This window comes from Nerophis ophidion, linkage group LG16 (genome assembly GCF_033978795.1).
Source record: "Nerophis ophidion isolate RoL-2023_Sa linkage group LG16, RoL_Noph_v1.0, whole genome shotgun sequence".
NCBI lineage: Eukaryota > Metazoa > Chordata > Actinopteri > Syngnathiformes > Syngnathidae > Nerophis > Nerophis ophidion.
In genome coordinates, this window is record NC_084626.1 from 32,684,399 (window position 1) to 32,698,003 (window position 13,605).

At 38.2% G+C, this 13,605-nt stretch overlaps 1 protein-coding gene across 2 annotated transcripts in view; it reads right to left on the bottom strand.

Moving 5' to 3' along the window:
• lrig1 (leucine-rich repeats and immunoglobulin-like domains 1) overlaps positions 1-13,605 on the bottom strand; it is a 70,716-nt gene that overhangs the window by 34,274 nt on the left and 22,837 nt on the right. For both annotated transcript variants that reach the window (XM_061874940.1, XM_061874939.1), the window contains exons 2-3: positions 9,977-10,048; positions 7,669-7,743 (exon numbers count right to left, since the gene is read on the bottom strand). In XM_061874940.1, coding sequence (XP_061730924.1) covers positions 7,669-7,743; positions 9,977-10,048 — 147 coding nt within the window. The remainder of the gene's footprint in view (positions 1-7,668; positions 7,744-9,976; positions 10,049-13,605) is intronic.

Below are 13,605 nucleotides of genomic sequence, written 5' to 3' on the forward strand. Positions count from 1 at the left end.
CTCATTTCAGAAATAAAGAAAACAATTTTTAGGGGTGTAAAAATTCCTATAATAATTAGAGTACATCAACTCCAAAAGAATAATAGAGGAATTTTCTCTGCCTTGAGGAAATGTTTATTTATTGGTAAAGCTAAAAGCATGGCGGCTTTCTAATGTGTTCCAACGCGTTTAGCCACGCCAAGAAAGGAGATAGTGGATGCAGTGTTTCCCATATTTGTAATTAGATACGACACGCCCCTTTGAGCTGCGTGCCCACGGCGAGCCAAAGCTAGTAGGGGCAAAGTGCCAAGGCATTCCATTGTTGTAGATGGCACGGAAATGAAGACAACAAGAATGCTGGCAATTTGTGCTGCATACAGATGCAAAATACGATCTGCGGTTAGAACAAGGACAATGACAATTACTTTTTGTAGGTATTTTTTTCAATCAAATTTTTGGTAATAGTTTATGATTAAACATTGACAACAAAGTCAACAGCATGAAAAACTGTTGCGGAATAAATAAGTTATGATTTATTTTCAATATACACATTGCACATGCCTAAGATGGCCACCATGTAGGCACATCACTTAGCAGGGCTGCTATGTTGCGCTGTTGTATTTAATTATAGTTATGCTCTTTTATCTAAAGGAGGCGGACATTTATTAAGAAAAGTACTTGATCTTCGACAAAAGCGTATTTGGAGCTTTTAGTTCGACTGCAGTCAAAATATAATAGGATTGTAGCGTCATGCATCGTAACTCCGCTTTTCAATAAATCTAACACGCACCTACTTTGCCAGAGAATAAGATATAGATCAGGCCTTTGTGGTGACAATTTCACGAGTAAAGATATGCATTTGAAGTAAAAGAGGGGACTGTGTCTTGCGTCTTGCATTTATTTGAAAAAATTACAAGCGATGATGAAGTCATTTCAGCATGTGATTCGCCACCACGAAGCCAGGGAGTATGTATTACCATTGTGAAGTGAAGTGAATTATATTTATATAGCGCTTTTTCTCAAGTGACTCAAAGCGCTTTACATAGTGACATCCAATATCTAAGTTACATTTAAACCAGTGTGGGTGGCACTGGGAGCAGGTGGGTAAAGTGTCTTGCCCAAGGACACAACGGCAGTAACTAGGATGGCACAAGCGGAAATCGAACCTGCAACCCTCTAGTTGCTGGCACGGTCACTCTACCAACCGAGCTAGTGCAAGGCTTGCACAAAATTTCCAGAAATGTGTAACTTGGCTTGGTATACTGTAAGTTGGGGGACACTTTTCCGTCATTTGTCAACACTTTGGTGAAATAGTAAACCAGGGATGTCCCAAATGTGGCCCAAGGGCAGCTCTTTTGAAATTATGGAAACATTTTACAATGTGGTTGCTACATACACAGTAAACAATGGAGGCCAAAGGTCACAAGAAACACATGTACACACAACTTTAAAGGGGAACTGCACTTTTTTTGGAATCTGGTCTGTCATTCACTTTCCGTATGTAAGACAAGAACACATAAGTTTTTCTTTTTTTGCACATTCTAAGTGGCTTACAATGCAACTAATAAAAGCTGTCCAACAATACTTATGACTATAAACCAAGTATTAGCAATTTTGTTGTTATAAGTACCGTATTTTTCGGAGTATAAGTCTCAACGGAGTATAAGTCGTACCTGCCGAAAATGCATAATAAAGAAGGAAAAAAACATATAAGTTGCATTGGAGTATAAGTCGCATTTTTTGGGGATATTTATTTGATAAAACCCAACACCAAAAATAGACATTTGAAAGGCAATTTAAAATAAATAAATAATAGTGAACAACAGGCTGAATAAGTGTACGTTATATGACGCATAAATAACCAACTGAGAACGTGCCTGGTATGTTAACGTAAGATATTATGGTAAGAATCATTCAAATAACTAACACATGCTATATGTTTACCAAACAATCTGTCACTCCTGATCGCTAAATCCCATGAAATCTTATACGTCTAGTCTCTTACGTGAATGAGCTAAATAACATTATTTGATATTTTACGGTAATGTATTAATAATTTCACACATAAATCGCTCCTGAGAATAAGTCGCACCCCTGGCCACACATATGAAAAAAACTGTGACTTATAGTCCCAATAATACGGTACAAACGCATTGGAACTACTTCAAAGATAACTGACCTCATAGATAATTGCCTTTAACAGCTATTACATACTGAGCCGGTGAGCTGCTGCATCGCCTCTGAGTAGATAAAAGTTAATTTTATATCATAATTCATGCCTCTCAGTCTTTCTTGTATAGTAGAAGGCCGTGGCCATAAACTAAGAAGTTGGTCCACTTTAAAATTCAACTTGGACCCGGAGATGGCAAGAAAGACACGAAAAGATGCTTGTTTAGTTTATTGTTTTTTTGTTTATTTACCTGTGTGAGAATTATGATTTGTTCTTTATGCAAGCGGGAAGATATGAACATCAGTCGGCATCCCACATGAAGCAGACATTATAGAGTAAGTGATTGTTTTATTATGTTCATAGTTTGTCTTTTTTTTTGGAACTAAACAATAGTGCTACTTGTAGGATCTGCTTATTACTCAGCTTTGAAAACTTGTAGATCATCCTCCGTATATTCACGTGCAAAAACATTAGGCTTGCGTCATCATTTGTTCCAAAGTAGTCGTCATTATCTTTCATGAGACAAAAGAAACAAACAAAGAAGGAATAAGCTGATGAAGGTAAGAAGTGACATAATAATAAAATTCAGGGTGGGTAAAGGAAAAAAAAAAATGTCACGACAAAATAATTGAGAAACACTGCATTAGACAAAGATTATGTTTAACCTTTTACACGTTTTATTCTTACATTGCATGTTGCCAGTGGAAAGTGTGATATTTAATTAACCCACAGCAGTTTCTTCATGCACAAACTCAATCAAGCCTGAGCAATATCATATTACTAGTTATATTCCCATGGTAATATTAGCGGAAAGAGCCAAAGAAAGCAAAAGAGAGCGCAGGTGTTCTACCCGTCAAACTCAAAACAAGGTCAGTCCTAGCCTTTAGCAAGCAGATGGACACGCAGTCATTTAATGGTGTCTGCGTGAGGGTGGGTGTCACACCGCAATGCCCACCTGAATAAACACAGGCCAAAATGGTTCAGGATGAACCATGCAACCCAACACAAACAACAAAATACACACACGGGACAGAGAAACACGCAGTGGCTACTTTGAGCGCAGAGTATGGAGGGAAGGAATGGGGAGGGGAAAAAAGAGCTAAAAAGTGAGGGGGGTGGGGGGGTCAACAGCTGGTGACCTCTGCTGGGAAAAACAGATCAGCCTCAAACTGGTGGAAGAGATTGACCTCTCTCACTCCTTCTCTCACTCGTTCTACTTCCACCACTGGCCCCCTCCCACGACCGAGGGTCCAGCTGTGTGTGAGAGATCGCTCAGCGTGTTTGAAGTCTGCAAATACAATAGTAGCGTTTATGAAAACTGATTATCATACAGCCAGTGACATCTCAAAGAGCCACTTGGTTCGGCTTCGGCCTTTGATGTTGAGCTTTATTCACTTTTGATGCGACTTCATTCTGAACCTCATTTGCATGGCCCATTGGTCATCTGATTTGCATGAGCTCTCTGTGACGCATCGTTTGATGTATGTAACGCATTAGTGGTTTACACTAGCTGGTCTATTCTCCGGTTTCCAGTGTCACTGAGGGTGATTAGCAAGTTTGTTCCCGATGGAAACTGGCAATTGGGACCAAAGGAAACTTATTGGAAAACTATTCCCCGGACGATATAATTTCCATTACAGGCTGTATTAATAGCTCCCTTTTATTAGGACACGGCAGACAGTGTGCACAATTGGAAAGTTGAGTTGATCCAAAGTCTATTTGACACTTTTTTCGTTTGTTACTTTTGCTGTAATATTCAGAACATCTGTCAAACTTGACTGCGGTCCTCAAAAGCTATATAGCAGTGGTTCTTAAATGGGGGTACGCGTACCCATGGGGGTACTTGAAGGTATGCCAAGGGGTACGTGAGATTTTTTTAAAATATTCTAAAAATAGCAACACTTCAAAAATCCTTTATGAATATATTTATTAAATAATACTTCAACAAAATATGAATGTAAGTTCATAAACTGTGAAAAGAAATGCAACAATGCAATATTCAGTGTTGACAGCTAGATTTTTTTGTGGACATGTTCCATAAATATTGATGTTAAATATTTCTTTTTTTGTGAAACATTTTTTAGAATTAAGTTCATGAATCCAGATGGATCTCTATTACAATCCCCAAAGAGGGGATTGTAATAGAGATATTTACTTCTATGTGTAGAAATCTTTATTTCTAATTGAATCACTTGTTTATTTTTCAACAAGTTTTTAGTTATTTTTATATCTTTTTCTCCAAATAGTTCAAGAACGACCACTACAAATGAGCAATATTTTGCACTGTTACACAATTTAATAAATCAGAAACTGATGACATAGTGCTGTATTTTACTTCTTCATCTCTTTTTTTCAGCCAAAAATGCTTTGCTCTGATTAGGGGGTACTTGAATTAAAAAAAAATTCACGAGGGGTACATCACTGAAAAAAGGTTAAGAACCACTGCTATATAGGACAGCAGCTGAGCTTGGCACAACGCATCAAGTAAGTTCATACTAAATTAAACAATTTTGCAAATAGAGTGGTATGGTAGAAAAACAAAAAAAGTACAACATTAATAAGATAACGCTTCATAAAATGAAAGGAAGCTTTGCAGGCCAATACAGTCAAAATTAAAACATAAATCCAGGAAACTAGTGCTCTGCGATACTGACAGAAATATATATCCCAGGTTTTTAGACGACATCTGTAATTTCTCAGTGTCTGTGGAACTGCTTGTCATAGATGGTGCCTTTGGACGACTCTGTCAATCTCGTTTGGTGTGTTCCTTTTCGTCACTTTGTGGTTTTGAGGTAACGTGAGTACTTTGTTGCATTTTAACACTGTCTGTACTGTTCTTTATGTTGTATCTTCAGGTGATATAAAATACAATACTAAGTCACTAGTAAGAAAATCTTGTAATCAATTCAAATCAAAGACAAAACAAAGGAGTTTTCCTTTTTTTTTTTTGGCAACACTTTCTCTTCAGGTTTTGTTGGTTTATCTTCCATTGTGCATTCTGTCTCTGCTAATAGCACACTGCTGCATTGTTGACATCCATACTCCTGCCTGCTCTTTCCGAAAAAATCTAGCAATGTTGCTGCAGTTATATTAATCGCATCCAAGACGTTAAAATTACGATATAACCAAAAGATAATTATATTGCACAATAGACATTTTTATGTTGTACTGCCAATTTCCCAAATCAGTTCGATTTCAATTACTAAGGTTCTCTATAGACCGTCACGATTTGAAGTACACGTAAATATTGACAATGTCTCAAATATTTTACAAAATACAAGTGTACCTTTCTACAGCTTCAACTTTCTCTAAAGTCTCAAAAGTGCAATTTTGAAATAGGAAAGAAATTGCAACTGAAAGTGTAATCATTTTGATTAGGTGGCTTGTTTCTTCAAGTGCTAAAAATAAATATGTGAGCTATTCTTCTGCGACTCTTACTTTTGGTTTCAAATTGTACCGCACAGCAATTTTTTTGTAAAGGCAGAAAGTGTGCGTTTGTTTTTTCTGGTACACTTGACAGTGCTCTCTGTGGGAGATAAAGATGTTTACAAAAGTACCTCCCGAATACGGCTGCCGTCCTTAATCAATACGACGCCTTGTGAATCGATATTTTTCTAAAAATTACAAAATATCGATCTATAACCAATCAAATTGATTATTTTACCAGCTTTAGTTATATCACGAAGCTCTAGGGGAAACTAAATTCCACGATTAATGAGGGTGTTACACTACATTTTCCTAATTGGATTTTTTGGTACAATATAGAGGCGTACGGAGTTCTCACACAGTACACATGAGGGGCAAGAAGTGTAACGGCCCATAATTACATGTTTAGTGTTTACACATAAGCTAAGCAGTTTTATGTTTTGTATACGGTTACCTTGCTGTGCCAAAAATGAACATAAGTACAGTACCTACCCAACCGTGATTATGGTGTACTTACTCCCTTATTGTTTAATTTTCAGAATAAGCCCTCACAACATGTCCAACTTCCTCTTCATGTTTGTCATCTACCCTCCTACATATTGCTCTTTCACCACATAGCGATGTCACCCTGATCTGACACATCCCCCGTCCCTTCCTCCTTATCCTTCCTCCCCTGCTTACTGTTACCCATTTTACTGTAAAGCCATGTGACGGACAGCTGCAGCTGCAAGTGCTTCAGTGGGCCTTCACTTCAGCTGTGTGGCTTTGTAAATATTCGACCCTCCCTCTTGCTTCTACTCCCCTCTGAACCATAGGCCTTGCCCTGGCAACAGGCTTCAAGTCAGGCCAAAAAAAGACTCCTCTGATCATTTGGACGGGCGTTACTCAATGCCTGGCGTAAATAAAGCTTTTCTGTTTTGTATCAAAAGTATGGTACATAAAGTAACTGTTCAATATCACTAATGGACACTACACAGATGCAAAGAAAGAACCAAGGGTGAAAGGCTACATGAAACCTCAATTTCCCTGTAAAGCAGAATGTCACTGACAATATAAATGTGTCAGGATTGGTTCTGAGAAGTAAGCAGATGACACAGAGGGAAACACGATGCTGTGACTCATCCACTGTTTGGCACCAAAATCATATAATGATGACCGCTGCTACAAAATCGACCAGCTGCAGGGCTTTGACCAAGCAGCCCGCATGCAAGCAAGGTGTGAAGAAAACTGAAAGTGCAGGTCATGGTTAGCACAAGACTGGTCAGAGGGTTTGGACTTGTTTCAGGATGAGTGCTGTGTAAGAATGTTCTAAAGCCATACAAGGTGGAAAGAAAACGAGGGCTGGATAGAAAGCACACTACACATCAGATATACTAAAACATACAATGACTGCCTAAACAATATTTAGCTATTACCTCAGACAACCTTCCAGGATGAACTATATATATGAAAATCTTATATTCTTGACATTCATTATGGTTGATAAGGAACCTTGAAATTAAATTTACTTTGTAACAGATTTGCTGGGATCCATCCGTCCATTAAAAAGGCAGCGTTTACAGTCCATCCAGTCAATTCACGGAAACAGCAGAAATATATTCTATAAATTACAACTTTAATTCACTGGTGTTTAAGATGTATAAAAAAGTACAAGATATATCTATTTACAGTCATATTTTTTGGTTGCTGATTGACTGCCGGGCTTATATTTTTGACAAGGACAAGCACATACTTGCCCCTCCCAAATAAGGCAGTAAATCTCCAGTGAGATGCCAATGCAAGCAGTCTCCACAGGCACGATTTCACGACTTGGAGAAACCAAGTTGGAACTTTATTCGAACAGTAGCCCCAAGCAAGACGTCTGCTCACACAGCAGACTGGTTAATAGACAGTTACCGGTAATTGAAGTGGAAATCTGTTCATTGACAGTTGTAGATATTGATGCAGTTGTAAAACTGACATGTTAAAGGATTTGCATCCTTGACAGACGTCATGAAACTATTTCAAGAGCATTTCAAAGAGGCAAGTAACCTAAGAATACAGTAACAGAGAGGCAGATAATTCTGGCAGGTTTTAAGTGGGGCCATACTCACAGGTAGAGTGATACAATCTTAGAGGCTGCTTGTCCTAAATCTGGTATGGAGGTCAGTTCATTGTGGTCCAGCCGCCTGAAAGTGACAAATGCACAGTTGTTGGTTAGTAAGAATACCTGAACCCGAAGGAGAACCAAACTGCATGTGGTCAATGGGCAAGAAAAAGTTTACCATTAATAGGTGCAGTTTTTTTTCTGATGTCAGTAAAATATTTTAAATGCTGCAAGTCAGGCATGAAAAAGAACAAAAATAACAGGAATGACAAAGATATGGAGGAGCGTGTGACTGGTTAGTTGGCCTGACAAAATACTTGCGTGTATGTCTCTTGTGTTGTGCCGCTGAGTGAAAGGGAGCCAAGTCCTCTACTCACCATATAAAATATTTACAAGGCCAGCGTTGGCCACAGTATCACGTGGTGGAAGGAAAGCTTAATATAGAAAACCACCACTTATTCTCAATTGGACTTAGTTCAAGGTAACACATATGAGGAAGCTGCTAGGAAGTGGCAACCACAAGCATTGCCAGTGGACATTATTGGCCATGAACATTTACTATGCAACACAAGCAAGCCTATTCATCTTAAAGTAATACGTTTATTAAGGCACAAATATGTTAATCATTACACAACCACACTATCCATGTTATGCAAAACCCACTTTTCATTTCTGTTTTTGGGGTCTCCGTAAGTGCAGGAAACGTGAATTAAAACTATAGAATTGTGGATATTTCTTATGAAACTATTTTGCCATGTTCAATCGAGCCATTAAGATTTGCCAACAACTGTGAAGTATATTTCTATTGTGATATCAACCTATATGTTCAATTGTCCATACAATGTAAAGTTTTCTTAATATCTTTGTATGAGTCCGCCATGATAAATTTCTGTTGTTGTTTCAGCTAAGATGTGATCCCATAAGCTAAAATGCTCTGTTATTGGTTGTACTTAGCAGCACAGGTCACTACACTAATCTCCAGCCTAGTTTGAAGAAGTAATAACTGCCTGCTTAACTTTTGTGTTTTGTGACAATGAACTTAGACATGAAGCACAAAAACTGGCTAAGAGCCCCTCTTCGGTGTGAAGCCATTATACAGAAGGATTTGCTCAAAACTACATTTAACCGCGTAGTTAGTTTCTCCAATTTATGATCACTGATTACTACTCAATGCAGACTTTATGAGAGCCAAGAAAAATATAACTTACAATACATGGCATGCTGTCATTAGGATGCCGACTTCTATGTTCCTATATTCCATTTAGATGAAGAATGACTCACAAACCTCGCAAAGAAAAGGATGGTGGAATCAAGCATCTTTTTGAGTCGTTCTCGGCATTCCCAGGTCTAAATTGGTTTTCAAAGTGTACCAACATGTCGGCATGCGTCCTCATTCTTCCATTATCAAGGTGAGAGGCATAATTTATTATTTCGAATAATGTTTGACGAGCAAGGAATCGAGGAAGCAGCTGATCAGATGATCATGTCAACATTGGCACACAAACTTGTGATCACTGCACCACTATAAATATTTGCGTTAGCGTTTATTATAACGATATTTACAACACTTGGTTGATATTCAGGTCACAATATGTAAATTGAGTATTGTTGGCACTTTTTGGATGGTTATTTTTTGGGATTTATGGGCGGAATAGAGGACTTCCCATTAGTTCCACTGTAAGTAGACTTTTATTTATGTGTATTTACAACTTACAATGCAATAAAAACAAAATACTCCCGCCGTCAGGTCTTTCATAATAATTGTGAATGATAGGCAAAATTAGCCCAAAAAGTGCAGTTCCCCTTTAAGAGGAACCTTTTCTAAGGAAATTGTACATAAACAGAGTATGTATTTCAAACTGTTCATTTAGTGGCTCTGTTATGGTTTCAAAACCTATGCCACGTGCTTGTGTCTTCAGCATTTGTGTTCTGAAAAATCATTCATGGCTTTAGCAGCCTTGTCCCAAGTCACAACAGTCTGCTCCATACTTGGTGTAGTTAGTCTTTTATCCAAAAAAAGTAGCAGCGCAGCCAAATGTTGAAAACACAGGCAATAAAACATGTTTTTATTGGTTGTAGTAGTGTTGACACAGAAGAACAGTAAGGTTCACATCACATTAAAAGGTCAAACTCTTAGAAAGTACACAATTGCACATAGTTGCGAATGTCAAAAAGCAATGTAGCGGTATAGTACAATAAGAACTAATGATACAATACATCATTTTGCCAAACACCAAACAACTACATATATGTACATCATGTTTGCTGTTCTGGTGAAACATTTTTATGCATCAAAATGTGTGATGAATACTCACAGCTCTCGTAAATTGGGCAGGTCGGCAAACACTTTCACATCGATGGCAGTAAGCTTGTTGTGGCCAAGATTTCTGTGGGGGGATAAAATTGAAGATGATGTCAATTTGCAATTATGACCCCAATTATTTTTGGAGCAATTGAGCAATGCAAAGATACTAGTCAATTTTAAGGCGCTCAAGGCGCCACACATTAGAAGAATATCCATTATCAATCAATCAATGTATTTTATTTCGGCAATCTTCACATAAAACAAAGAACAACAAGAAAAGAAAAAACAAAAAAAACACTCATTTGAGCAATGATTGAGCCGAAAGGGTGTAGGTTGAAGCAACGCTTATATAAACCTACCCCTATAATTTACTTTTAAAAATATTTGGCTTTATACACAGACTCAGAGCTTTTGTCTACCCAATACTCCTAAACTGAATAAATAATTGATACAAACTATACAGTGTTTATAATGTAATATAATCATAATATACAATGGTAATAAAAATAACCATTAAAAAGGATATACACTTTTATTTCCCATTACTGTAGAATTGTTTACCAATGTGTATTTGGAAGGTAAATAACTTTATTATCCTAAATAAATAAACAAAAAAAATATAAAATGGACTAATTTCTGTGAGCAAATTTAAATAAATATTGAAAATATTAAAGTGTTTTTTTTCCAGTTGAAAAAATTAGGTCAGAAGTTGTCTTTTTGTGTATTTCCAACACGTGATCACGACGGCATTTTGGCTCGTTTGTCCGTGCTGTTGGGCTCAATTGCCTATCCAATTTATAGTTGAAATACCGTATTTTTTCGATTAAAAGTCGCATTTTTTTTCATAGTTTGGCTGGGTGTGCGATATATACTCCGGAGCGACTTATGTGTGAAATTATCAACACAATACCGTAAAATATCAAATAATATTATTTATCTCATTCGCAGAAGAGACAAAAAAAATATCAGCAATCGTCACACACACATCAGCAATCGTCACACACACGTCAACCAATAAGAATTAAACGGAGGAGGGTCATGGCAGAATTGCATTCTGGGTCATGAGATGCTAACTGCTATATGCTACTGCCGTAGCTATTAAAATGGATTGTTTCAACGTTGGCGGTAACTTATAAAACAGAGAAGGGCTGAACAAAAATTGGACCAAAAAGGAAATCATGTACTGCAGATTACAAGCTGGACGTAGTGAAATATGCAGCCTAAAACGACAAGAGGAAGCGGCGCATACCTTTAGAGTTGGCAGAGTTGTTTAGAAGCGACATCGAGGAAGAAGATTTCATCGGATTTAGCGATTAGGAGTGACAGATTGTTTGGTAAACGTATAGCATGTTCTGTATGTTATAGTTATTTGAATGACTCTTACCATAATATGTTACGTTAACATACGAGGCACCTTCTCGGTTGGTTATTTATGCGTCATATAACGTACATTTATTCAGCCTGTTGTTCACAATTCTTTATTTATTTTAAATTGCCTTTCAAATGTCTATTCTTGGTGTTGGATTTTATCAAATAAATTTCCCTTAAAAATGCGCCTTATACCCCAGTGCGACGTATATATGTTTTTTTTCCTTCTTTATTATGCATTTTCGGCCGGTGCGACGTATACTCCGGAGCAATTTATAATCCAAAAAATACGGTATTCCTACGAGACACTTGGCTTTGTAATCATATTTTATCCTCCTAATTTGTGTTACTTTCCGACACTTCTAATTGGAGAGTTGTAAGGTTCTTTTCACTGTGAGCGTGCACCGCTCTACAGACAAAGACTGTGAATGACTGAAACGAGAGGTCACTCTGTTCAGTTAATTCCACTGTTAAATAAATGCGCTCAGGTGCTGGGAGTGATGCACAAAGTAAGACGTCTTTCTCCCTGTTTCAAGCAAGAAACAAACAAAAGAGAGGCTGGACATTTCTGAGGTCTGTCACAGGAAAAAATAACTCAGCCCTTTTGTAATTATTTACCACACTAATCAAAATCTCCATTTGGATTAATTGTGCAGCCCTATTTCATATGCATCGTTGCAGAATTAAAAAAAAAAAATCCTCTTTAGCAACAATTTGCCCAATATGTGCTCCCAAGGCAAACCTATATGGAAAACACATCATTATGTCATCCTGTTGAATCCACCAAGCTGGTCAAGATCAATACTATTGATACAGTTACACTCACACCTGTTACACTTGGCAAACAAAACCCACAAACCATTTATCTGCATCAGTCAATTTTCACTTTAGTTAAACATTAGATTTAAAAGCTGGCACTCGACTTCCACAAAGGCTTGTTAGAAAGTGGTTTGTCCAGTAAGAGAGTTATCTCAGACAATGTGAGATGGGGAGTAGGGGTCGTGTGCGGACATCGAGAGACACACACGTGCACGCATCTGCATATTACGTAACTTCCCACGCCATATTCGTTTAATTTGTTTCACGCATAATCAAGTGGGTTTTACAGTATGCAACACACCCCTCTCGCTTCCCTGGCGCACAGCCTGTTGGCAGAAAGGCGGCTGCAGTGAGAGCAGTGTTTGTGTTTGCTGGTGGGTTAGGCTGGCTGAGACAAAGAGAGCCCACAGCTCCCAGCCTCCCCCTTCGACCTCCCTGACCAGACGTGAGAGACAAACCAGGAATGTTTCGCAGGCTTGCTGAGAGATGACTTCTTGTTCGGGGACACTTTTACCTGATGCACCACATTCCTCATCCTGTCCCATGCTGAAAAGCGGATTGGAAAACATTCGGCTTTCCACTACAATTTCATGTCTTAGGCTATGTTTACACTAAGACACTAGTAATTATTCCCTTAAAGGAATAATTATTTAGCCTAAGCAACGTGTCAGCCACACTAAACCATCGTTTAAGTTAAACCTCTTCTGATAATTTTTTTAAACGGGTAAGTTCGCCGTGTATTTCTTGAATCTCCGGCTCTTAACTTTGTGTGGACTCATTGATCGTTTACAAACTGAGTTCGGAGAGGAAGTGACGGCAGAAAGAAACAGCCAGCTTTAAAACAACTCGTTTGGTAACTCGGCGGCAACCATCAGAAAGATGGAGGCTGGTCATCCAGATTAACCCGTGTTTCTTCCTTCATTTGTTACCTGATTGGCACCTTCTTTCTCTCCTATTACCACCCGCAACACTCCGCTAGCATCACAGCTAGCGTTAGCCACGCTGCTACCTCTCTGCTCCATGAGTGCGTATACGTATGTGACGTATGACGTGACAGTATGTGACGTATGACGTGACAGTATGTGACGTATGTAAGTTTGTGCGCTTGCTGTTTGTGAGAATTTACCATGAATTGATTAACGTGGACCCCGACTTAAACAAGTTGAAAAACTTATTCGGGTGTTACCATTTAGTGGTCAATTGTACGGAATATGTACTGTACTGTGCAAACTACTAATACAAGTATCAATCAATCAATCAAAGGCGACACAAGAAGCAGTGGGAAGAGCCTGTAGTCTAATGCCCGCAGCTAAAAACAACTGTGTGAGAACGTATACTCGAATATTACAATATAGTCATTTTCTATATCGCACAGAGACAAACCCGCGATATATTGCGTATATTGATATTGATATCGCCCAGCCCTGGTTCCTTATCATTTTTTTTATTTTA